The sequence below is a fragment of the Littorina saxatilis genome, linkage group LG11 (genome assembly GCF_037325665.1).
Source record: "Littorina saxatilis isolate snail1 linkage group LG11, US_GU_Lsax_2.0, whole genome shotgun sequence".
Lineage (NCBI taxonomy): Eukaryota > Metazoa > Mollusca > Gastropoda > Littorinimorpha > Littorinidae > Littorina > Littorina saxatilis.
In genome coordinates this window covers 40,627,642-40,655,231 of record NC_090255.1, presented here as the reverse complement: position 1 = coordinate 40,655,231, position 27,590 = coordinate 40,627,642, and the positions used below count along the sequence as shown (strand labels likewise).

At 42.4% G+C, this 27,590-nt stretch overlaps 1 protein-coding gene across 1 annotated transcript; it reads right to left on the bottom strand.

Moving 5' to 3' along the window:
* Positions 1-115: 115 nt before the first annotated feature.
* Positions 116-26,978, bottom strand: LOC138980457 (probable methyltransferase-like protein 24). The gene is made up of 9 exons (XM_070353330.1): positions 26,935-26,978; positions 24,384-24,492; positions 19,927-20,058; positions 19,455-19,529; positions 15,908-15,978; positions 8,757-8,885; positions 5,415-5,489; positions 4,850-4,997; positions 116-572 (listed from the first exon to the last, which is right to left on the bottom strand). The coding sequence occupies exons 2-9, from the start codon at positions 24,477-24,479 to the stop codon at positions 264-266; spliced, it is 1,035 nt and encodes a 344-aa protein (XP_070209431.1). The 5' UTR covers positions 24,480-24,492; positions 26,935-26,978; the 3' UTR covers positions 116-263.
* Positions 26,979-27,590: the final 612 nt, after the last annotated feature.

Below are 27,590 nucleotides of genomic sequence, written 5' to 3'. Positions count from 1 at the left end.
CATGTTATTAGAAAAAATAGAACGAAAACAGATTAGATAGAATGAAAAATGTACTGGTGATGTCATTTGGGACATACTGACATGAAAACGTCACCTTTTGTCATTGTCTCATAAACAAACAGACAGACAGCGACAGAGAGGGACAGATAGACAGATAGACAGCAAGACAGACAAAAAGACGGACAGACAGACAGACAGACAGACAGACAGACACACACACACACACACACACATATATATATATATATACACACACACGCAGATCAGAGCGATTTTTTTCTGAAATTATCGTTGACGAAATGTATTTCGTAACACGAGGTTCGCTTTATAGGAACTGCAGCCGCTTTGCGTTTGCAGTGGTAGTTTTTGGACACGTAGAACTTTCTCAACCCAATCCTCTCCAATTCGAGAAACAGGATGATATGGTCTAAGAGCAAAAACCTCGTATCAGACACTTGGTGGAACTCTACCAGCAACTGGCGGACATTGTCCAGCTGTCGTTCTTTGACCATCGTGGCCAGAGCCGGCCACTCTGCGCTCTCCACGTCCATCTTGACCACGTCAATGACCTTCTGAAAGAACAAGAAAGATAGCATGTCAATGACCTTCTGTAAGAACAAAGAAGACAGCACAGCAATGACCTGAAAGAACAAGGAAGATAGCACAGCAATGACCTGAAAGAACAAGGAAGATAGCACGCCAATGACCTGAAAGAACAAGGAAGACAGCACGGCAATGACCTGAAAGAACAAGGAATACAGCACCTCTGTTGCGGATCCTAGTCTGTTACGTACTCGGAGGGTACGAGGACCTCACCTTCTACGTAATGAACCAGATCAAGGATGAATTTTGTTTCTAAAAAAAATTCTATTACACCACTATTACAGATTCATACACAAAACACACAAGATGTATTTGAAAGTTTATAGATTCAAAATTTTATTCATTTTGCTTGCTCCGAGGTCGACGGATTGTTCTTCACTTTTGTATCGTTCTTTCTGTTTTTATGTCCTAGATCTATAGGTTACTCATCTTGAAACACGAAGCGACGATGTAGATGATCGGAGCATCGTGCGATCCAGGCTGGTTTATTGTCGAACAGCTTACACAATGTTCATCGTTGCTGATCTTGAAAACATCAGACGAAACTTGAAGGTTGGACGTAGGAAGCTTGCATCTCGGATCTCGAACCTAAATCCTGAACTCGAACTCGAACTTGAAACACCAACGTATCAAAAATAGAGTTCATCAACGTAACGGCTAACGTCCCATGCTATCGCTGTCTGCCACCTCCCGGCCATCCCGTCATTGGCAGGGTATCTCCGCTGTGACTTTCTTAAGCCTTCTCCGCTCGCCCTTGACGACGGTCCTTGTGCTCAGCGTTGACCGATTCTGCTGTGGCTCTCCCATGGTTCCGCTTCTTCTTGCAGACTTGCCGTTGCTTTTCTTCGCCGAACGTTATTTTCTTCTCTTCTCTGCGCAGACTCCCAACCACTAATCCAAACTTTCTTTCACGTTGCTCGCCAACCTAGTCTAGACCAATCGTAGGTTTTGTCTTTTCGCGATTCTTGACACGAAAATAGCGATCATTGAATTCTGTGCCTAGATAACCTCATTTATTACCTAACTCCTTACGTTCTCAATAATAATGCACAAAGTAATCTAACGATCATATCAAAAGTAAAAGAATATGCTTTGAAGAAAACTCCTTCAAACTACACGAGAATCTCTTGACGACAATCAAAATGACGTCAATCGATTGCGAATTTTTTGACGTAATTACACTTCGGTTTTCCGACAACTCATAGGCACTTGCCGCATCACATAATTGAATAAACCATAGGTGCTTGACGGTTTTCACAAACAACACATGACTGCTTTGTTGGAAGAACTATCGATCTGAATAACTTTGCGTAAATTTTCGCAACAACCTCAATGACCTGAAAGACAAGAAGGGCAAAGCCCATACGACTCACATGCTTTACACATTTTTCCTACCAAAATACATGTGACCTTGACCCAAGGTCAAGGTCATCCAAGGTCATGCAACACAAAGCTGTTAATTCAAGACATAGGAAGTACAATGGTGCTTATTGGCTCTTTCTACCATGAGATATGGTCACTTTTAGTGGTTCACTACCTTATTTTGGTCACATTTCATAAGGGTCAAAGTGACCTTGACCTTGATCATATGTGACCAAATGTGTCTCATGATGAAAGCATAACATGTGCCCCACATAATTTTTAAGTTTGAAACAGTTATCTTCCATAGTTCAGGGTCAAGGTCACTTCAAAATATGTATACAATCCAACTTTGAAGAGCTCCTGTGACCTTGACCTTGAAGCAAGGTAAACCAAACTGGTATCAAAAGATGGGGCTTACTTTGCCCTATATATCATATATAGGTGAGGTATTGAATCTCAAAAAGTTCAGAGAAAATGGGAAAAATGTGAAAAATAGCTGTTTTTTAGGCAACATTTATGGCCCCTGCGACCTTGACCTTGAAGCAAGGTCAAGATGCTATGTATGTTTTTTGGGGCCTTGTCATCATACACCATCTTGCCAAATTTGGTACTGATAGACTGAATAGTGTCCAAGAAATATCCAACGTTAAAGTTTTCCGGACGGACGGACGGACGTCCGGACGGACGGACGGACGGACGGACGGACGACTCGGGTGAGTACATAGACTCACTTTTGCTTCGCATGTGAGTCAAAAAAGGAAGACAGCACGTCAATGACCTGAAAGAACAAGAAAGACAGCACGGCAGTGACCTGAAAGAACAAGGAATACATTACGTCAATGACCTGAAAGAACAAGGAAGACAGCACGCAAATGACCTGAAAGAACAAAGAAGATAGCACGGCAATGACCTGAAAGAACAAGGAAGACAGCACGTCAATGACCTGAAAGAACAAGGAAGACAGCACGTCAATGACCTGAAAGAACAAGGAAGACAGCACGGCAATGACCTGAAAGAACAAGGAATACATTACGTCAATGACCTGAAAGAACAAGGAAGACAGCACGGCAATGACCTGAAAGAACAAGGAAAACAGCATGTCAATGACCTGAAAGAACAAGAAAGACAGCACGGCAGTGACCTGAAAGAACAAGGAATACATTACGTCAATGACCTGAAAGAACAAGGAAGACAGCACGTCAATGACATGAAAGAACAAGGAAGACATCACGTCAATGACATGAAAGAACAAGGAAGACAGCACGTCAATGACCTGAAAGAACAAGGAAGACAGCACGTCAATGACCTGAAAGAACAAGGAATACAGCACGTCAATGACCTGAAAGAACAAGGAAGACAGCACGCCAATGACCTTCTGAAAGAACGAGAAAGACAGCACGTCAATGACCTGAAAGAACAAGGAAGACAGCACGTCAATGACCTGAAAGAACAAGGAAGACAGCACGTCAATGACCTGAAAGAACAAGGAAGACAGCACGTCAATGACCTGAAAGAACACGGAAGACAGCACGCCAATGACCTTCTGAAAGAACAAGGAATACAGCACAGCAATGACCTGAAAGAACAAGGAATACAGCACGGCAATGACCTGAAAGAACAAGGAAGACAGCACGTCAATGACCTGAAAGAACAAGGAAGACAGCACGTCAATGACCTGAAAGAACAAGGAAGACAGCACGTCAATGACCTGAAAGAACAAGGAAGACAGCACGGCAATGACCTGAAAGAACAAGGAAGACAGCACGTCAATGACCTGAAAGAACAAGGAAGACAGCACGTCAATGACATGAAAGAACAAGGAAGACAGCACGTCAATGACCTGAAAGAACAAGGAAGACAGCACGTCAATGACCTGAAAGAACAAGGAAGACAGCACGTCAATGACCTTCTGAAAGAACAAGGAAGACAGCACGTCAATGACCTTCTGAAAGAACAAGGAAGACAGCACGTCAATGACCTTCTGAAAGAACAAGGAAGACAGCACGTCAATGACCTGAAAGAACAAGGAAGACAGCACGTCAATGACCTGAAAGAACAAGGAAGACAGCACGTCAATGACCTGAAAGAACAAGGAAGACAGCACGTCAATGACCTGAAAGAACAAGGAAGACAGCACGTCAATGACCTGAAAGAACAAGGAAGACAGCACGCCAATGACCTGAAAGAACAAGGAAGACAGCACGCCAATGACCTTCTGAAAGAACAAGGAATACAGCACGTCAATGACCTGAAAGAACAAGGAATACAGCACGTCAATGACCTGAAAGAACAAGGAAGACAGCACGTCAATGACCTGAAAGAACAAGGAAGACAGCACGCCAATGACCTGAAAGAACAAGGAAGACAGCACGCCAATGACCTGAAAGAACAAGGAAGATAGCACGTCAATGACCTTCTGACAGAACGAGCAAGATTTCATGTCAATGATCTTCTGAAAGAACAAGAAAGACAGCACGTCAATGACCTGAAAGAACAAGGAAGACAGCACGTCAATGACCTGAAAGAACAAGGAAGACAGCACGTCAATGACCTGAAAGAACAAGGAAGACAGCACGTCAATGACCTGAAAGAACAAGGAAGACAGCACGTCAATGACCTTCTGACAGAACGAGCAAGATTTCATGTCAATGATCTTCTGAAAGGACGAGGAAGATAGCACGTCAATGACCTTTGTGGTCTTAACTTTAAAAAAAAGTATTTAATATGAAATTAAACAACTGTGAAGCGATAACTCCACCTTTCTTTGTATAGTGGGGCACTGAGGGGGTCTCGCAAGCATTATTAAGCAAAGAAGGTCTCGCGAGCTTATTCAAAAGGAATAAATCACAAGGGTGTGTTCTGTTGATCAGAAGTTACAACTCACCTTGGTATGGTTGAGCATCTGCCTGATGTTGGAGAAGCTGTGTAGCACCCAGCCTCCGTTGTATGTTTTGGTGTCGCCGCTCTCACCTCCAATACCGACAGAGTAGAACATCACGCGGTCTGATCGCTTGTACGTTTTCGCCTTCATGCTGAGAAGAAACAGTGTGACATGAGCGAGAAGGAAAGATGTTTAGGTCACGGAGAGTATGTGTGGGTTAGGAGTGAAGACAGACAGACAGACAGACAGACAGACAGACAGACATACAGACACATATAAATATATAAACGCACACACACATATACAAGCACACATGCATGTTCACAGCCACACAAACGCACGCACACACACAGGCACAAACACCCAACCACACACACACACACCAAAACACACCCACACACACAGACACACACAGACACACACACACACCAAAACACACCCACACACACAGACACACACAGACACACACACACATAGTGACATACACACACACACACATAGTGACATACACACACACACACATAGTCACACACACACACACACGCCTCGCTGTGGTAGTCATGGTTACCTTGGATCAAAGGAGTACACGTCACAACCGTAGATGAAACCAGATTGGTCGTCAAAGGAGAAATCGTTGCCGATTCTGAAATGTAGAGTTTCACAATAATACGTCACTTCCAAATAACACATAATTTGATTAACAGAATTTCAACAAGAAAAGCAAATGCTTTATACGACTCTCCCTCGTCATTTCCATTAGGGTTTTGTAGGTCTTAACAAGAGGATTCCACTACTTATGACCCCTTACCCCCCCCCCCCCCCAAAAAAAAAAAGAAAAAAAAAGAAGAAAAAGAAACATAGAAAAAAAAGCTGTTCCAGCTTCATAAAATAAATTTCAAGAGAACTTTCACGTCCGACACAAACTTGATCCTTATGTGACCTGTATTTTTTGTGCATGGCCATGATGGGTAAAAGCGTGGTGTCTGGTTTTCTCCTGCGCTTGTTACTCTGCAGCAGGTCTGCACGCTGGCTCCAGCCAACACGTTCCGACGTCTGGGCAGCTCATGGACTGTATGTGACCCATACCTGGGGGTTTGGTTCATGGGCACCAGGGCGTATCCACACACCGGTGGGCCTGCGTGCCGCATGTTCGGGGCCAGACCTCCTCCGCGCCCTTCCAATTCTGCCTGGGAACATAAGGTCCCCAGTTACCATCCAACACCTCATGGAGGATTGCTTTGGAGAGGCTAACTGGCAGGAGAGACTTACGCATTGCTATCTTTTTGCCGGGGCTGCGTGCAACTTGGCTAGCCGGCGGTGAAGGCTGAAAGCGAGGTGTGACAAAACACATGTATTTTCAAAGCCAACACGCTACGGACGCATCCCGCAACCATATGTTGGGCTGTGACCTGTATGAATCCATTCAACCCTAAGAATATTTTACATAATATATTCAAACCAACCTATTTCCCACCACCATCACTAGCATATTTTCAACATCAACCAAATTATTTTAGAACAAAGATATGTCAGACACTTGAGTGACCTCATTTCTGACACTAGGACATAACATGTCATAACAAAGAGTCTAGCCAAACTGTGACAAAATCAAATAAATGACATCATAGCTTAATGAGGTCAAGACTTATATTCTTGATAGCTCAGTGGATATTTTCAGTGGTGAAAATCTTTTCCAGCAAACATTTTCATGCTGGGACTCTACAATTTGATGAAAACAAGCCACATTTTGGTCATGTCTGCTGGTCGCCAACACCTACAATTTCCATAAATGTGGAGGCTTTTGCTTCCACGATAACAGAGAAATCCTCTATGTAAAGCGTTTACAAACATGACTCCGTTGTGACCCCAACATGTGACGTGGGTCAACCAAACAAGGGTCACGTCGGTAGATTATCAAATCCTTGAAGTGTTCACAGATTCAAAGCTCTAGCTTCAATAACGCCCGAGATAACGTCAATGTTGAGTTATCATGAATCGCACATAACCCCCTGTGACCCCAAAACTTGACAAGGGTCAATAAAACTTACGTCAAGTTGGTAGATTATCAAACCCTACGTGTGTGGGTAGTATTAAAGCTCTAGCTTCAAAAACGTCCGAGATAACCTCAACGTTAAGTTTTTATAAAACGAACATGTCCCCGCTGTGACCCCCACATTTGACGATGGTCAACCAAATTGGGGTCACTTCGTGAGATCAGTAAACTCTAAGAGCGTGCAACGTTTCAGAGGTCTAGCTTGACAAACTTTCGAGATAATCTCAACGTTAAGTTTTTTGTCTACGGCCGGCTAGCCGTCCGGCCATACACATATGAATCCTAATACTCACCAATTACTCAGGTGAGTCAAACAGAAACAGCATGGACATGATATCTGCTAAAATATGAGATGCGGAAAGTATTTGTGCAAATGTGATTTTTATTTTCGAAATTACCTATACATGCCTGTTTGCGTTTGTTGCAAACCCACGCATGTCTATGATGCAACAATTGTACACCTAATTAAATCAAGATTGGTTAAACCAAATTGGAATTTTTTTTTTAAACATGACACTTTACCAGTTAAAATACAGGGTACTCCAACACACAGACTAATAGAGGATGTTCGAAAATAGCTCCGTTGGGTTTGAATTGGTTGTCGAAGAGTGCCCTTTTCTTCTTGCAAAACCTCGTACACACATTGGAGGGGCCAATCACTAGCGAGGGGTATGTCGGGAACACGTGCGTGTATCCACGTGTGTCCGACACACCATTCGCAAGTGACTGGCTCATCCAAGCCGAGACTACGAAAGAGGAAAATTGTTGTGTGCGTTCAATCGTAAAAGATAAAATTGATCAATACTGATATATTATCAGTATTTTTGACATATACGATCATTTGGTTGATTTGTTGTTGTTGTTGTTGTGTTTGTTGCTACTGCTGCTTCTGTTTTTGTTGTTGTTTTTGCTGTTGTTGTTGGTGTTGCTTGGGGACAGCACCCGGGAAACTGAGCATAAAGCCCGTCCTTAATTGAGCACGAAGTCGACTACGCGAAGCTTCGCAAATCTTTATATCGAAAACCCGCAGCTACGGCGAAATACTTCGTCCACTACATCACTTCGCAAGTTGTGACATGCGCAGCTACGCCATAGCTGTGACAAAGTTGTTCTTTTTGAAAGAAGAGTGCTTTTTGATTCAAGATGAACGTAGAAATCACTCAGAGTGCATTCCCTTGGACTTCGCGAAGCTATGCTGAAAGTAGTTCAAATAAGGGACAAACTCTGGTTCCGGAAGCTTCGCGAAGTGAGCTACGCGAAGTGGACTGCGTCCAATTAAGGACAGGCTTAATGGCGAGATGTTGTGTTTCCTTGCCGTGACAATAACGCAAGATGTTGGTCGTTATTCTAACAATTAGTCTGGCTTTGAGCCCTCCCCACCACATTGGACACAAAACGACCATAATCCTTTCTCAACGACACCCGTTTCTACAAAAACACGTCGTGCGTGCCGTCGATCTTTTGGGCCTCTGGACTTGTACGCTATTGCTCAATATTACCCAAATATATATATTTATAAATGCCCTAGTCGCCTTTATACTTCATTGGAAAATAAATTAGAAAGGTTGATCAAACTAAAACATTGGAGTAAAATGAGAATGGGTAAATTGCTAAGATCATCGAGAAATGTTGGAAGTCAAACACCGACCATTACAACTGTGAAAGTCCTGCACAAGCATTGACAGAGGGTAGGGGGTTGGGGGATGAAGGGGTGGGGCCGGGGGTGGGGGTGGGGTGAGGAGGAGGAGGACGAGGGGGAGGGGACGGCGGCGAAGGAGAGGATAAGAAAGAATAGGAAGAAAAGACCACTGATCATGGACAGCCAGGTACAGCCGAATGCAACAAAACCAAGCATACCCGAAGGAGTAGATGATGCAGGGTTGAACAGGCCGCCATTCGTAGTCGTCACAGATTTCCCAGCCTCCATCACCCACATTACCCATGCGTAACTTCCGGTGACAGATGATGTCAGTGTTGTCAAGGTAACTGAAACAAACATATTGTTTTCTAAATATGGGTATGGTTTTTACATTTAGTCAAGTTTGTACTAAATGTTTTAACGTAGAGGGGGGAATCGAGACGAGGGTCGTGGTGTATGTGTGTGTGTGTGTGTGTGTATGTGTGTGTGTGTGTGTGTGTGTGTGTGTGTGTGTGTGTGTGTGTGAGTGTCTGTCTGTCTGTCTGTGTGTCTGTGTAGAGCGATTCAGACTACACTACTGGACTGATGTTTATGAAATTTGACATGAGAGTTTCTGGGACTTATATCCCCGGACAATTTTTTTTATTTTTTCGATAAATGTCTTTGATGACGTCATATCCGGCTTTTTGTAAAAGTTGAGGCGGCACTGTCACACCCTCATTTTTCAATCAAATTGATTAACATTTTGGTAAAGCAATCTTCGACGAAGGCCGGACTTTGTTATTGCATTTCAGCTTGGTGGTTTAAAAAATAACTAATGAATTTAGTCATGAACAAGAAGGGCAAAGCCCATACGACTCACATGCTTGACCTTGACCTTTACATGACCTTGACCTTCAGGGTCAAGGTCAAATAACTAAACCTAGCAATGACATACACTAAGAACTGCTTTACACATTTTTCCTACCAAAATAATGTGACCTTGACCCAAGGTCAAGGTCATCCAAGGTCATGCAACACAAAGCTGTTAATTCAAGACATAGGAAGTACCAAATGTGTCTCATGATGAAAGCATAGCATGTGCCCCACATAATTTTTAAGTTTGAAACAGTTATCTTCCATAGTTCAGGGTCAGGGTCACTTCAAAATATGTATACAATCCAACTTTGAAGAGCTCCTGTGACCTTGACCTTGAAGCAAGGTAAACCAAACTGGTATCAAAAGATGGGGCTTACTTTGCCCTATATATCATATATAGGTGAGGTATTGAATCTCAAAAACTTCAGAGAAAATGGGAAAAATGTGAAAAATAGCTGTTTTTTAGACAACATTTATGGCCCCTGCGACCTTGACCTTGAAGCAAGGTCAAGATGCTATGTATGTTTTTTGGGGCCTTGTCATCATACACCATCTTGCCAAATTTGGTACTGATAGACTGAATAGTGTCCAAGAAATATCCAACGTTAAAGTTTTCCGGACGGACGGACGGACGGACGGACGGACGACTCGGGTGAGTACATAGACTCACTTTTGCTTCGCATGTGAGTCAAAAATCGGAAACGTGTCATTAAAATTTCATTTTTTTTAAACGATCCAAAACCAATTTCATCTTATTCTTCGTCATTTTCTGATTCCAAAAGCAAATACATATGTTATATTTGGATTGCAAACAAGCTCTGTGATTAAAAACATGAAAATTATGATTAAAATTAATTGTTCGAAATCGATTTAGAAACAATTTCATCGTATTCCTTGTCGGTCCCTGATTCCAAAAACATATAGATATGATATGTTTGGATTAAAAACAAACTCAGTACGCTAAAAAGAATACAGATACAGAAAAGCGTGTTATCCTACTCAGCGCGACCATTACCGCACTTTTCTGGCTTGTCGATGTCACTGCCTTTGCCTCGAGCGGTGGACTAACAAAACCACGAGTATGAGTCTTGGTGAAAAAATGCAGTGCGTTCAGTTTCATTCTGTGAGTTCGACAGCTTGATTAAATGTTGTTATTTCGCCTTACGCGACTTGTTGTTTTTGCTTTTACATGTACGAGCATGTGATAAAGGTAGTGTCACGTTTCAATAGATCACAGAAGGTGATTATCATCTCACACGGCATATTGTAAACGCCATGAGCCTCCCTCTGGGAGGGTATGTGCGTAGAAATACTCACTAATAATAAATAATAATAATTATGAACGGTTAGTTACTGCTAACTAACTAACCACACCACGATCCACTCTCGCAGTCATACAAATAGATAGAATCAACAAAAGTATAAGTTTCAGACGCCTGTTTATATACTATCACGCCACCTCCCTCGAGACTTCACTCCAAAAGATGGTTTTACGTTCAAAACGTTAAACAAGTCGCGTAAGGCGAAATTACTACATTTAGTCAAGTTGTGGAACTCACAGAATGAAACTGAACGTAGTCCGCCGCTAGTGCAAAAGGCAGTGAAAGTTACGAGCCTGTTTGGCGCGGTAGCGGTTGCGCTGTGCTTCATTGCACGCTTTACTGTACCTCTCTTCGTTTTAACTTTCTGAGCGCGTTTGTAATCCAAACATATCACATCTATATGTTTTTAGAATCAGGAACCGACAAGGAATAAGATGAAATTGTTTTTAAATCGATTTGGAAAAGTTAATTTTGATCATAATTTTTATATTTTTAATATTCAGAGCTTGTTTTTAATCCAAATATAACATATTTATATGTTTTTGGAATCAGAACATGATAAACAAATCGCGTAAGGCGAAAATACAATATTTAGTCAAGTAGCTGTCGAACTCACAGAATGAAACTGAACGCAACGCAACGCAGCAAGACCGTATACTCGTAGCATCGTCACTCCACCGCCCGTGGCAAAGGCAGTGCCCGTGGAATTGACAAGAAGAGCGGGGTATTCGTTGCGCTGAGAAGGATAGCACGCTTTTCTGTAGCTCTCTTCGTTTTAACTTTCTGAGCGTGTTTTTAATCCAAACATATCATATCTATATATTTTTGGAATCAGGAACCGACAAGGAATAAGATGAAAGTGTTTTTAAATTGATTTATCAAAAAAATGAAAACAAGAAGAGCAAACGCTCGATCGAGTCACTTTCGCAGTTCTGAATATTATATGAGGCATCAGATGGACAGGAAGAAATTGCTATTCACAACACAATGAGTCACGTTCACATAAAATTTGAGCCCGGTCACTTTTATAGTTTCCGAGAAAAGCCCAACGTTAAGTTGTGTGTTGCCGAACAGAAAAGGCTAGTTATCTCCCTTGTTTTTCTGATAACGTTCGTAAAAGGCTACAGATGTAAATACTTTGATGTAAAGAATAATCCTACAAAGTTTCAATCACATCCGATGAACTTTGTCAAAGATATAAAATGTCTAATTTTTCCTTTGACGCTGACCTGTGACCTTGAAAAAGGTCAAAGGTCAACGAAACCATCGTTAAAGTGTAGAGGTCATTGGAGGTCACGACTAAACAAAATATGAGCCCGATCGCTTTGATAGTTTCCGAGAAAAGTCCAACGTTAAGGTGGTGTCTACGGACGGCCGGCCGGACGGCCGGCCGGACAGACTAACACTGACCGATTACATAGTCACTTTTTCTCAAGTGACTCAAAAACGTTCGGGGATTTCATACCCAGGAACTCTCATGTCAAATTTCATAAAGATCGGTCCAGTAGTTTAGTCTGAATCGCTCTACACACACACACACACACACACACACACACGCACATACACCACGACCCTCGTTTCGATTCCCCCTCGATGTTAAAATATTTAGTCAAAACTTGACTAAATATAAACAAGAGGCGAAGCCATCAAGGCTCAAGTAAGAAATCGACAAACAGTAACACAAACTCAATCACTCCGTCACACACACACACACACACACACACACACACACACACACACACACACACACACACAGAAAGAGCATAGGTGAAACTGTGCAAGAAAGCGAGACACTAGATCTAGATCTGTCTGTCTGCATGTACTGTAGCCTACTTACAAGGACACGACTGCCAACTAGTCTCGGCGCGCTCAAAATAATAATGACCGAGACTGTCAGTACTTCCTTCACGTGACGTCTAACCCTCTTACGTCATAATGTGACGTCAATGTAATGTGACGTCTTCAAATGTTAGAGTTTCTACCACAGACATACACACGCACAGACGCACGCACGCACGCACGCACGCACAGACAGACAAAGTTACGATCGCATAGGCTACACTTACGTGAGCCAAAAAAGGGTCACTGACAAAAATGCCAGTTAAAGGCAGAGTAAGCCTCCCGTAAACCATCACAGATACGGTCAGGCTTTTACACACAGTACAAACACCCTTTCATTTAAACACTCACCAATTGAGAACATCCTAGGTGCCCTCCGTAAAGAGCGAACAATTTTCAAAGAATTTATTTTTGCGTGGTTTATCTTACCCCTGAGCCATCGTGAACCCGTGTGATCCAGTTTTCCCCCTTTTCACAATGCAGTCGTCATAGTTAGTCATTTGAATGCGACTCGACGTGAGCTTATCTACAATAGCACGTTTTTTATGCACGAAACAACGGCTGTGGTTCACAAGAACTCTAGCGATGGCTTTTGACTGTTGAGAGGAACGGCGATTTGCACTGATAAACCGGGCCGTCGTCTGCTACGACCCTTGCGTGACCCTGCTTCCGGGCTTTTCTTTTTTTAAACTTTCACAACTTCGAATTGTTCTGATCTTGTCTTGATGAAAAACGAATTCTTTTATGATTAAAGAATGTTTGTGTAACAAGCTGTCAATTTATTATTTAGATTTTAAAAGTTAGGTCTAGCGCAAAAACGAGGCGCCATTGTTCTTCAGGGCCAAGTCCACGAAAATAAATTCTTGGAAAATGTCTCACGCTCGACAGAAAGCAGCCAGGATGTTCCCGTTCGGTGAGCGTTCAAATGGAAGTATGCTTGTACTGTATTTAGACGCTCGGGGAGCTCTGTGATGGTTTACGGGAGGCTTACTGTGCCTTTAAAGTTTAGAAAATGATAATACCACGCTGATCCCGTGTATAGATAGGAAAGTTACTGGTCTGCCTAAAAGCGCGAGTTATGCAGGTGTCACACACCCCACGTTGTCACCACTCAAATGAAATCATAAATATAAAAGATGACTAGGTGGTATTCAGGGTGCAATGAACATGGTGCACTTTGCTTTCTGCCACTGAGTGGGCGACCCGTAAATAGTCTATTTCCACAACTGCTCCGTTGAATGAAGTGCCGGCTGGCGTGGAAACGGAGCAGGAAATAGTGGAGACACCAGGCGCCTCACTCAGTCGCTGAAGATCCTCCCCGTAGTCTACCGGAAAAATAGCAGACGTGTAGTTGGCAGGATGACGACAGCGACAGCAACCACCAGTACACCAGAACACCAGGTTAGCAGGTTACATCAGATGTCCCGGTTACAGCATCCCGCAGATCAGCAGGTAAGAAGATACGTAGATACGTAGCGTAGAAAGTATCAACGTAGAACCGCAGACGTAGACAGGCTGCAACAAAAAGCATTGGTGCACTAAACATTCCACGCAACCCTTCACACTCCACCTTTAAACATGTCACCTTTACATATTTCATAGAGCACGTGGGTCTGCAAAAACGAACTTTTAAAACAAAAAATCTGCCATTTTCCTTCCTTCTCCATATCTGCAAAAAACATATACAGATTAATATTTTAGCGTCACAAAGAGCAAATTATGCGCTAACCTGGAAAGAACAACAGAGAGTATTTCATTCCACAAACACAGACTCGTCAATAGCGTTAAATAATGATTTATTACCTCAACAGCCTATGTAGGTAGCTCTCCTTTAAGCGAATCCGCTTCCTTTTGAATGGCTCCCGTCCGTCGACGACAATACCGCCATCCCCTTCTTGCTGAATTACTTTATGCGTGGGAATTTCTCCCCCGCTCAGCTAAGAAACCTGACGCCTCGCGTCCGACACATCTACACAGCGAAAGTTGGTCTATTCTTGAAGTTCCTCAAAAGCCCTACTGTACAAGCAGAACGGCACGTAGATATAGAGTGTAGAATCTAACGTGCTGAAAACCATCAAACTCTTAGGAAGAAGACACCGACCCTCCTCTCCTGCTGCTAAATGTTGAAGTACCTAGTTTCATGTCCTCACAAAACAACCTTGAAAATATCACGTGACTCCGCGTGTCACATATCCAGTTCAGTTACCGTCGATTTCGTCAAGCAAGCAAAATCACGCACGTGGAACCCCTGCAAAACGAAATCCCCGTGCTCGGCTATGCTTGGTCAGCTAAAACCAGCCGTTGCCCAAACACAAGCACAGGCGCTTTACGTCGCAATTTGACATAGGCACTCGACAGAGTGTTCCTTTCTCCGTCCATGTCCCTAAATCGTGACACCCTTCTATATTTCATAGTGCACGTGGGCCTGCACAAACGAACTTTTAAAACAACAAATCAGCTATTTTCCTTCCTTCTCTCCATATCTGCAAAAACCATATACAGATTATTATTTTAGCGTCACAAAGAGCAAAATATGCGCTAACCTGGAAAGAACAACAGAGAGTATTTCATTCCACAAACACAAACTCGTCAACACCGTTAAATAACGATTTATTACCTCAACAGCCTATGTAGGTAGCTCTCCTTTAAGCGAATCCGCTTCCTTTGATATAGCTTCCGTCCGTCGACGAATTTCTTGCCATACCCCTCTTGCGCTGAATTACTTTATGCGTCGAAGGTCTCCAACGCTCAGCCAAGAAAACACCTGACAACCTCGTCGTCAGAAACATATGGTGGCGATAGGCGGTCACTCCTCCCTTGTCCAAAGAGCCCTCCTGTACTAATGCAGAGCAGGCACGATGACATCAAAAATATCACCCCGTGTTGAAAACCTCCAAACTCTTAGACGAACAAGTACCGTCTCCCTATCGTGCCTATGTTAAAGTGGGTCGTTTCAAGTCTCCCCCAAAACACCTTGAAAACATCACGTGACTCCCCGTGTCACCCATCCAGTTCAGTCCCAGTCGATTTTGCCCAGACAGCAAAATCACCCACGTGGAACCCATGCAAAGCGAAATCCCCGTGCTCAGCTATGCTCTGTCAGCTAAACACAGCCCGTTGCCCAAAAGCACAGGCGCTTTCCATCACAATTTAAGAAAGGCACCCAACAGAGTGTTCCTTTCTCAATCCATGTCACTAAATAGTGACAGGTAGTTGTGCTAAATACAGAAAATTAGGTCAATGCTGAATCGGCCTCGCATGACCCAACACGGTTCTCGAGACAAGGAACAAACAAACAAACAAACAAACAAACAAACAAACAAACAAATAAACAAGCAAACAAACAATACCTGTGGTATATGGCACTCAGTCGTTCACCACTGTACGTTTTCAGCGTAGCCTCGTCAGGAATACGTTCCACCTGAAAGAAGCATAACATGGTTGCCCCTAGTTAGAATGCAATACCTAGACACAATACATAGACGCAGTGACCCCTACTCACAATGAAATACCAGTTGCTCCTGGTAACAACACATCGTCGGTTGCTATGGCAGCGCAGGATATGACTGTGAGCGTCTCCACATGATGTGCATTGCGAAAATGTGGTATCGGCCTGAGCACTTCTTGAAGTAACCCAATTCTTTCAAACGAAGCAAAACAAGGCAAAACAAAATGCACAGATCCACAACACTCATTCGTCAAGCAGCAAGACAACCATTCAACCAGACAATCAGCCAGACAACCAACCAGCCAGACAACTAATCACACAAATAACTATACGATCACCCACACGACCAATCAACCAGACAACCATGCAACCACACAGAAAAGCAAATGCTTGCACACGACTCGCCTTCGTTACCCCCACCCCTACCTCCTCCACCCTACGCCCTTCCTTTTAAGACCCCAAACCTAAGTGTTTTTGACAATAATGAGAACTACACAAGACACATACCTGAGATGGTTCCAATATAGAATACTACATAGAATTGTCCCCGAGTACGCTTGTACTTGGGCTCAACAGACTTTAATTGTGTGTCTGTGTGTGTGTGTGTGTGGAGAGTGTGTGTGTCTGTCTCGACTTAACAGCTTATTGCTGGGAAACTACTGGGCGCAGTTCGTTCAAAAGTTGATACACTAACTTGATAATAGGTCCGATTGATCGTATTAAAACTTCATAATGTTACCTGGGACCTAAATGCGAAATTTACCACAAAAACGACTTGGCGGTGGGAGGAATTCACACGGAGCAACAGCCAGCCAGGCAGCCTGATTGAACAGCCAGCCAGCGGGTGGGGATTTGGTCTATTATTACCCTACACAGCTAGCTAACCCCGAGAGTCACACTGGGCCGGCCTGAGCACACATACGCTGCGTGTGCCAGTTCGCGTGCTGCGCGACCTAATTTTATGAACGAGCGAAGTTAGCACTGTAGGCATTTGAGTTTAGATCAAAAGGGCTCGATGTTTCAAGCCATTACGATCTAAAGTCAAACGCCTGTGGCTGTGGCGCACAGGAGTGAAAGGTAAGCCAGCCGGCTTCTTACCTCTTGGAACGTAAAGAGAGGCTGTGACCTTGACATGCACGAGCACTTTGGAATCAAGAAGCCACAGACCCGCGCACCAGACATTTATATTGTTAAGTTATGAAGAGGGTCGGCAGTATATTTTTCACTGTGATCGAATAAAAAAGAAAGGCCAGTCACCACGCACATCCTCGGCTCGCATGCAATGTATTTATATAGCAAAGGGAATGCCTGTAATTCACACAGAGCAATCACAACATTTGTTTTGGGAGTGCACAAGAGTTAAGCTTTCTTGGTCTAATTTCACAGAATGGTTATGCCTAAATTTCACACATTGCAATAATCTGAAATTGTCAAAATAACTTGTAATTTTAGGGTGTTTAGACAACTTTTATACGGATACTGTTTTTGATTTGTTTATTCTCCTTGCCAAACAAAGTATACTTTGAGCCAAATTAAATAAGACAGTCCAAACACTAAATGTTTTTGTGAACATTGTCAAACAAAGGTTTTTTGATCGAAAAGTATAATGCTAGTGTAAATAATTATTATGGTAAATTTGCAAAGGAGTGGTTTTAATACAAACATTTTTTTCATTGATGCCATAGGATAACTGTATTGATTGATGTCGTATGAACATTTTCTAACGTGATGCTCCCATGATACTGTTCCATTTATTCATAACACATATTATACAGTACGTTTACGCCTATGATTATTCATAACACATATTATACAGTACGTGTACGCCTATAATTATACCCCATGTATACTTGGAGGCTAATGCAGTCATTGTACCAGTGTATTTCAAGGTGTGACAATCGTCTCCACCTACCCCCCCTCCCCCCAAACCCCAGTTATCCACTGCCCCCATGTCCCCTGTCCTTTCTACCCACCCACCGTCTTGTCTATGTATGTGTCTTGTCTATGAATGCGTGTGTGTATGCGTTAAGACAGTCATATCTGATGCTGATGTATGCTGTACGTTATATCTATATCTAACAAGAAGAGCAAACGCTCGATCGAGTCACTTTCGCAGTTCTGAATATTATATGAGGCATCAGATGGACAGGAAGAAATTGCTATTCACAACACAATACAGATGTAAATAATTTGATGCAAAGAATAATCCTATAAAGTTTGAATCAAATCCGATGAATAGTTTCAGAGATATGATATTTCAATTTTTTTCCTTCAAGACATACCTGTGACCTTGAAAAAGGTCAAAGGTCACCAAAGCAGACGTCAAAGTGTAGAGGTCACTGGGAGTCACGTTCACATAAAATTTGAGCCCGGTCACTTTTATAGTTTCCGAGAAAAGCCCAACGTTAAGTTGTGTGTTGCCGAACAGAAAAGGCTAGTTATCTCCCTTGTTTTTCTGATAACGTTCGTAAAAGGCTACAGATGTAAATACTTTGATGTAAAGAATAATCCTACAAAGTTTCAATCACATCCGATGAACTTTGTCAAAGATATAAAATGTCTAATTTTTCCTTTGACGCTGACCTGTGACCTTGAAAAAGGTCAAAGGTCAACGAAACCATCGTTAAAGTGTAGAGGTCATTGGAGGTCACGACTAAACAAAATATGAGCCCGATCGCTTTGATAGTTTCCGAGAAAAGTCCAACGTTAAGGTGGTGTCTACGGACGGCCGGCCGGCCGGACGGCCGGCCGGCCGGACAGCCGGCCGGCCGGACAGACTAACACTGACCGATTACATAGAGTCACATTTTCTCAAGTGACTCAAAAATAAAAAAAAGACCCCAAACCCCCGATATTGTGTTGATAACCTCTGTAAGTTTACCCCCATTATAAGACCTGATTTTCTCAGGGTTTTGCGGGTCTTAAAAGGAGGATTCCACTACTTAAGACCATACCCCCCCCCCAAAAAAAAAAAAAAAAAAAAAATTGAAAAATGATATCTTTTTTTATTTTATTACATTTACAAGAATCATAATCATCAAGCTTCAAAAACATCCGAAATAACCTCAACGTTAAGTTTTTATGAAATGACAATGACCCCGCTGTGACCGCAACATTTGACGAGGTACAACCAAACTGGGGTCACTTCGTGAGATAATCATACCCTAAAAGTGTGCACAGTTTCAGAGGTCTAGCTTGAAAGACATACGTTTCGTTTTTTGTCCACGGACAGACGGCCGGACATAAGGACGGACACATATAAATCCTAATACTCACCAATTACTCAAGTGAGTCAAAAACCAAACAATTAACAAATCAACCAAGACAACCAAGCACAAAAAAATCAACCTGACAACCATCAGCCAACGACCAGAATCAACATACTGATGCACACAGCTGCATATATATTTGAAATTCATTCTCAACACAGATACAAAAGAAAAACTTACCAAACCGTAATTTCGTAGATTTGTCAGGCTTATATCTTCCTTCCATTTCTTCCAGTTGTCGTCGAAATTAGCGACCTGTTGTGGAAAGTAAACACACACACACACACTCACAAACACAAACACACACACACACACACACACACACAAGCGCACACATACACACACACACACACACACACACACACACACACAAGCGCACACATACACACGCATACATGCAGGCCCACACGCGGGCCCGCACACACAGACACACACACACACAATTCATACAGTCAAATGTTTCTGCTCAGCACTGTTTTGGGGATACCAGAGAATCACATTGTGACGCAGGCCATCACTCGTTGTTGTTTAGCTTTGTTTCGTGTGGGGTTTTTTTTTCTTCAAACTCTTACGTGACCCGATTCTCTCCTGATATCTCGTTAGATTTTCTCATAAGAATTTAAGATCGGGTAAGGCCATATTCACTTCTTACCGGCAATGTGTCTTTGACCTTGGGGAGGGTGACAGGCGACCTTGACCTTGTCGCATCTTGCTCTGCTTTGTAGACGTCACCTTGGGCCGACTGGATCATTGGTGGTTGTATCTGTTCTTGTACTTTGGTCAACTTTTGCAAAATATAACAGCGAGAAAACATTACAAGACATAGATAAGATAAGATAATAAAACTGTTCATTTTCAATTTTACCCAAAACATGGACATTTTTCTTTTGGCTTCACATCGCATTTCTTATAACACAAACACACGATCATAAAGCATAACTGAACATAAGTACTCTTCTTAGACATTAGGGAGATTTAAAAGACAGCACGTTTCGTTTTGCAGCTCGTTTCGTTTGGTGAATGAGTCACCCCGCGAAAGGGAACGTGAAACGAGACGGCATAGGCCGCAGACAAGATTTAGATGTATTCACGTTTCGTTTCGGAATGAAGGAAGGGCGATAAATCATCAACATAAAAAGGAGGGTCAGAAAACGGCGGGCATACGCAAATAAAAGGCAAGTCATGCGCAAATGAAAGGCCGGGCATGGCAGGATATGATCCGCTGACTGGGCATGGCATAATTTCAACTCCACGAGTCAATAAAGGATTGACATACTCGCATTGCACACACAAGAGCTTCACATTTTTCAATTCATGCACCTGCTCATCATCAATTGTATTTCACAAAAATTAGATCATTCATGTTGAATTCCAAGATTTACTCATTCGAACTCATTATTTTTTTTTATCCATTTCACGCATCTCAATTTTTACAACTGGTAACAGCCTATGGCAAAGAGCTCTACCGAACCATGTAGGCAATTATACCCTGAGTATTCCCCATTCTCAGAAAACGGCCCTGTGCACACGCCTGTGCCGATTTAGAAGCCTTTCCCCAACTAGGGGTTGTTTTGTACTTGTCACGTCTGTCCTCGATCAGAATGGAAAAAAAACCCTAGGAGGTGGTCCAGAATCGGGCATACTTTATTTTCAGTCCAAATAAATCACACAGACTTTGTTTATACAAAATCACATACGAAGCCAGAATAAAAATTCGATGCGATGACCTACTTCTGTTTCGCCATTTGCTTTCTCACCATGAAGTTGGATAAATGTACCAGGATCAGCACCCTTCAAAATATTTCAGTTCACAACAGTTGTCTACCTCCAATGAACACATTCTCAGCGCTGAAAGACTGTGAAAGGGTTGATGAATCTTGCAATGCATAAAATGGCCAACAAATAAAACTGTTAGTGTGCAAAAATACTCACAAAAGTTGACGAAATATTGTTCGTTTTTTGGGGGTGGAAAACGTGACTGCGTTTTGACGTTCCACGTTCCGTTTCAGTTGACCTTCACCTTTCCAGCGAGAGACCCCCGAAATGATGACGTTTACCACAACTTCAAAACGAAACGTCCCGACGTTTCGTTTTTTAAATCTCCCTATTATAGTGGAACCCCCTTTTTAAGACCACCAATGAAGGCTTCCCCCTTTTACGACCTTGATCAGATGAACGGTTCAAACCCTGTGTCAATGGACCTCCATTTTAAACGTCTCAAAAGTTCGATGTCCACAAATCTGAAACCTGTCAGTTCGTCTTCAGTGTCAAATAATTTTATTCACAGTCTTCGGTCTTACTGTGTTTGACTTTATACCTTCTTTTTTTAATTTTATTCGGAGTCACAATACCCCACAGACACACACACACACACACAAGTTATACAGTCTCATTGTTTCTGCACAGCACTGTTTTGGGGATACCAGAGAATCACATTGTGACGCAGGCCATCACTCTTGTTGTTTTGCTTTCTTTCGTGTGGTGGTTTTTGGCTCACGTAAGTGTAGCCTATGCGATCGTAACTTTGTCTGTCTGTGCGTGCGTGCGTGCGTATGTGCGTGCGTGCGTGTGTATGTCTGTGGTAGAAACTCTAACATTTGAAGACGTCACATTACATTGACGTCACATTATGACGTAAGAGGGTTAGACGTCACGCGAAGAAAGTACTGAAAGTCTCGGTCATTATTATTTTGAGCGGGTCGAGACTAGTTGGCAGTCGTGTCCCTGTAAGTAGGCTACATGCAGACAGACAGATCTAGATCTAGTGTCTCGCTTTCTTGCACAGTTTCACCTATGCTCTTTCTGTGTGTGTGTGTGTGTGTGTGTGTGTGTGTGTGTGTGTGTGTGTGTGTGTGTGTGTGTGTGTGTGTGTGTGTGTGTGTGTGTGTGTATGTGTGACGGAGTGATTGAGTTTGTGTTACTGTTTGTCGATTTCTTACGTGAGCCTTGATGGCTTCGCCTCTTGTTTTTCTTCAAACTCCTACGTGACCCGATTCTCCCGTGATATCTCGTTAGATTTGTTCATACAAATTTAAGATCGGGTAAGGCCAAATTCACTTCTTACCGGCAATGTGTCTTTGCTGGCGTCACCTTGATCTTGGGCCGACTGGGATATCTGTTCTTGGAAGATTGGTGGTTGTAGCTGTTCTTGTACTTTGGTCAACTTTTGCAAAATGTAACAGCGAGAAAACATTACAAGGCATAGATAAAATAAGATAATAAAACTGTTCATTTTCAATTTTACCCAAAACATGGACATTTTTCTTTTGGCACCACATCGCATTTCTTATAACACAAACACACGATCATAAAGCATAATTGAACATAAGTACTCTTCTTAGACATTATAGTGGAACCCCCTTTTTAAGAGCACCAATTAAGGCATCCCCCTTTTACGACCTTGATCAGATGAACGGTTCAAACCCTGTGTAAAGGTACCTCCATTTTAAACGTCTCAAAAGTTCGATGTCCACAACTCTGAAACCTGTCAGTTCGTCTTCAGTGTCAAATAATTTTATTAACAGTCTTCGGTCTTACTGTGTTTGAGTTTATATCTTTTTTTGTTTGTTTTTTGAGTCACAATACTCGAATGAGCGAGCAATTGCGATGGAGGAGGAGGTGGGGGGGGGGGGGGGGGGTTCAATAATAATAATACGAGTATTTATAACGCGCACATATCTCACCACAAGGCGACTCAAGGCGCTCATTGTTTCCATTTTCCACCACACTGTGTTTATGAGGCTCAAGATGTATTTTAGCAGTCCTTTTTCTTCTTTTAGGCATGTATGCTACCCATACTGAAGCACTGTAATCGTAGCACACAACATTTGCAGATCTAAAACTGTACAAGAATGACACGAGGCATATTTAGATTCAGCCCGCAAATGTACTATATAACGCACGCTCTGATTGGTTGTTTTGCAAAGTGTGGCTTCAAACCCTATCACACATCAGCCAATCAAAAACAAGGTTACCTTCTTTCGGGCGACAGCAAACGAACACAAGCAGCGTATTTAGATCTACAATTTAATACTTGAATCATCTTCCAAAGTGTTTTTAAACCAAAGTTGTGACAATTTCAAATTAGGGAATATACAGTATAATGAGGCCAGAAATGATTTCAAAGCAATCAGTAAAAAAATATAAAGAAGTAAACAAGAAGGGCAAAGCCCATACGACTCACATGCTTTACACATTTTTCCTACCAAAATACATGTGACCTTGACCCAAGGTCAAGGTCATCCAAGGTCATGCAACACAAAGCTGTTAATTCAAGACATATGAAGTACAATGGTGCTTATTGGCTCTTTCTACCATGAGATATGGTCACTTTTAGTGGTTCACTACCTTATTTTGGTCACATTTCATAAGGGTCAAAGTGACCTTGACCTTGATCATATGTGACCAAATGTGTCTTATGATGAAAGCATAACATGTGCCCCACATAATTTTTAAGTTTGAAACAGTTATCTTCCATAGTTCAGGGTCAAGGTCACTTCAAAATATGTATACAATCCAACTTTGAAGAGCTCCTGTGACCTTGACCTTGAAGCAAGGTAAACCAAACTGGTATCAAAAGATGGGGCTTACTTTGCCCTATATATCATATATAGGTGAGGTATTCAATCTCAAAAACTTCAGAGAAAATGGGAAAAATGTGTAAAATAGCTGTTTTTTAGGCAACATTTATGGCCCCTGCGACCTTGACCTTGAAGCAAGGTCAAGATGCTATGTATGTTTTTTGGGGCCTTGTCATCATACACCATCTTGCCAAATTTGGTACTGATAGACTGAATAGTGTCCAAGAAATATCCAACGTTAAAGTTTTCCGGACGGACGTCCGGACGGACGGACGGACGGACGGACGACTCGGGTGAGTACATAGACTCACTTTTGCTTCGCATGTGAGTCAAAAATGGCTTTTACAAAATCAATTCATTAACAAATTCCCGATGTGCAATGATAACACGCAGGCTGTTAACTTTCGGTGTTTGACCAAGTGGAGGGATGGTCTTATCCGATGTAGAAAACTGACCAGAACTGAGATGGTGAACCGAGGTGCTCACACTGGAAGGAGTGTGTCTTTAACTTGATAAACCCACACTGTACCTCTCTCACTGCAGGAAGGTAGAGAACCACCACCACACAACCCGCGATGAACGCTACGGCAAGGGTCAGAACTCTGTAGTTGCGCTGGCCCGTCATCGTCGAAGAGTTGCTTCCGTTTTAAAGAAGAAGGATAGCATCGGTTTAAATTCGATGATTAAAAAAAACCAACGTAATACAACAAGATCACTGATATCTGCACAATGAATTCAATATCAATGAGCGAGGGTAATGAATGTGGGATTCGAGGAAGGGTGGGGGGGGGGGTGGGTGGGGTGGGGGTGGGGGTCACTGAGGAGCTTAATGACGGAAGCGGAGGGGGGGGGGGGGGGATCCATCCCTAGTTTGTGTAGTCAAACGTACGCATGCAGTAACACACACACACACACACACACACACACACACACACACACACACACACACACGTACCTAAAGTGTGGATGGTTACCTAAGAGGCGGCACTGGGTGTAGTGCCTTTCTAGTGCACTTGCACTACAACAGCACTGGGTGCAGTACTCGCTCCGGCATCGAAGAATTTTGCACTAAAAAATGCACAAAATTTGACCTATTTCGTCGCCTATAGAGGACGGAAAGAATGTCATTTTGAACATTGTTATGACATTCTTTCCGTCAAAAAAGTCAATTTAACGGTGTTAAATGAAGCGACCATCCACACAATTAGGTTGCCATCCAGAGTTTAGGTTGCCATCCACGTGTGGATGGTTGCCTTATGGTGATTTAGGCAACCAAACCTGTGGAAACGGGGGTACACACACACACACACACACACACACACACACACACATACACACAGACGCAAAGACCGCTGCACAACAAAGTTCACGAGTCATTCCCTTCATACTCAGTCAACAATTATATCTGTCATGCAAGGAGCGTAGAACCACTACTAAGTCAGCACACAACGTGTATCACCAAATTGTAGTGCATACACGATTGATATGGCTGGACAGAAATCCTAACTTTTCCCCTTTAACTTTAAGACAAAGCCGAACTCGGATTCACACCATATGGTTTAACTGCAATTGCCGAGGTACATGTTTTAAAGTCTAACATTTATCTCAACATCCTATCACTCCATCGTGATATAATTATAAGCATATAGGGGAAGGGCTCCTAATATGGACCGGCTCCTAATATGGACCACCTTCTGTTCTGACAAACTAACGGCGCTAGAGCGCTCAAAACAATTGCATTTGCGTTATTCACCCTCTCTGGATAAGTTGCACATGTCAAAACTGTTGCAGAAATACAAACCCCAAAACCGTTAGGGTTTTTCGTTTATTTTCACTTTTAGCAGCGTTCACTCTAAATTTGCCGTCTAAAACGGACTCGTTTCTGTCCACAGTCAAAGCTTTTATCACACAAAAAAGGCGGTATATGACAGCTAAGACCGTATATGTTACATTATAGTAGTGTTTACCCCGAGTTTCTCCTGCAAACAAAAAATAATAGCAAAACCTCAAAGTATGTGTGAGTCCCCTAATATGGACCACGTTCAATAAATCGAAGAAAATAAAAGCTAAAGGCAATTTTAATTAATTCATTAAGAAGCTTGCTGAAAATAACCTATGACTAGCCCTCGAGATTTCAAAAAAATATAAGAAATAGTCTTTTGTTTTTGTGGAAGTTGATAATTTCCCTTATTTTCACTCTGTTTTTGATAAGCTTCTTCAGTTTGCTGGTGTACTTCAAATAATGCTCTCATCAACCCGAACCAGATAAATCTAAAGCATATTTGAATTAGTCTGACTTACACACTAAGTTGTAACATGTTATTTTGAAGTATAGAGGGCTTTTTACAGTGATTCGTGAAGGCCGCTTCACTGGTCCATATTAGGCGCCCAGGCTCCTAATATGGACCATTTGTGATATTTTCTGTATTTAATTTTTGCAGAATGTCTATCAAAGCTATTTCACTCTAATTAGGCCTAACGGTTAACCTAAGAGTAAGAGAGAAGGACTACCAAACACAAAATGAAACGTCTTCGCAAGAAAACAAGCTAGTTATCAGCATAAAACAAAAAGTGGTCCATAATAGGGGCCCTTCCCCTACTGTCACTCCCCATCGAAGCATGTGTGCAATGAGGGGCGGTGAAAAGACAACGAAGACAAGCATTGGAATTTGGACCTGGTGAAAATCGGGACGATGTTGGAAGAAATCGGGCGTATTATAAAAACCACCAGGACAAAGCCCAGGCGGAAGGTGTTGTTCACTGCATCAACACTATCATAATAAGACTAGCACAGGCGGAACGGGTATCGTTCACTGCACCAACACTATCATAATAAGACTAGCACTATTACTATGATAGTGTTGGTGCAGTGAACGATACTGCCTGAGGACAGAGCACGCTACCCGGTCGCCTTGTACCAGCTGTACACGAAGCCTACTTTCGACCCACAGAATACATGTATTCTGTGTTTCGACCCGAGTTGGCAAATGACAACAAGAACCGGTAGACACTCCACCTGCTGAAAGAATAAAGTGCGCAACCTATTTGTATGTGGCAAGAAAAGTTTGTGAAAATCTTACCGTTTTCAATTCTTCTTCCCCGATGGATATGGATGACGTCATGTAACAGATGACGTAAGACAGCAAGAACGCGTCAGAAATGTGTCCCGGTGTAACACGAGAAAATTACTCCCACGAGATTTTTACTCCGGAGTAAAAATTTCGTACGAAAATGTTACTCCCTTTACGAAAAAAGTACTCCCCCATTACACGAGAAAATTACTCCCCACAACAGGTGAGTTACGAGTAAAAATTTCGTACAAAAATGTTACTCCCCTGACGAATAAAAATCGAATAAATTACTTCACCTAACACGAGCAATTTAACTTTCCATGCCAGGTGTACGGAGTTTTTACTCCCTTGTCCCCTGTTAGTCTTGGTGGTGGAAGGGGTGGAGGGAGGGTAGTGCGACATTCGTTTGCGCGAGATCACATACTGGCATTATCCCTTCGTCCGCATCCCATTTTCGCGTGCGAGATTTTTACTGGAAGTAAAAAAAATGGGGAGTAAAAATTTCGTGGAGGGAGTAATTTTTTCGTGCCTTGGGGAGTTCTTTTCTCGTACGAAAAAATTACTCGGAGTAAGAAATTCGTACGAAAATTTTACTCCGGAGTAAATTTTTCGTGGAGTAAACATTTCGTGTTACACCGGTGCACATGATCATAAGGAGGTGTTTG

Excerpts from the sequence above, each read along its gene's own strand:
- LOC138980457 (XM_070353330.1), bottom strand. The coding sequence starts at position 24,479 with ATGACGGGCCAGCGCAACTACAGAGTTCTGACCCTTGCCGTAGCGTTC. Across the intron at positions 19,530-19,926 it reads AGGTCAAAGACACATTGCCG|GTCGCTAATTTCGACGACAA; the intron begins GTAAGAAGTGAA and ends TTTCCACAACAG. Across the intron at positions 8,886-15,907 it reads CTGAGTGCCATATACCACAG|TTACCTTGACAACACTGACA; the intron begins GTATTGTTTGTT and ends TGTTTGTTTCAG.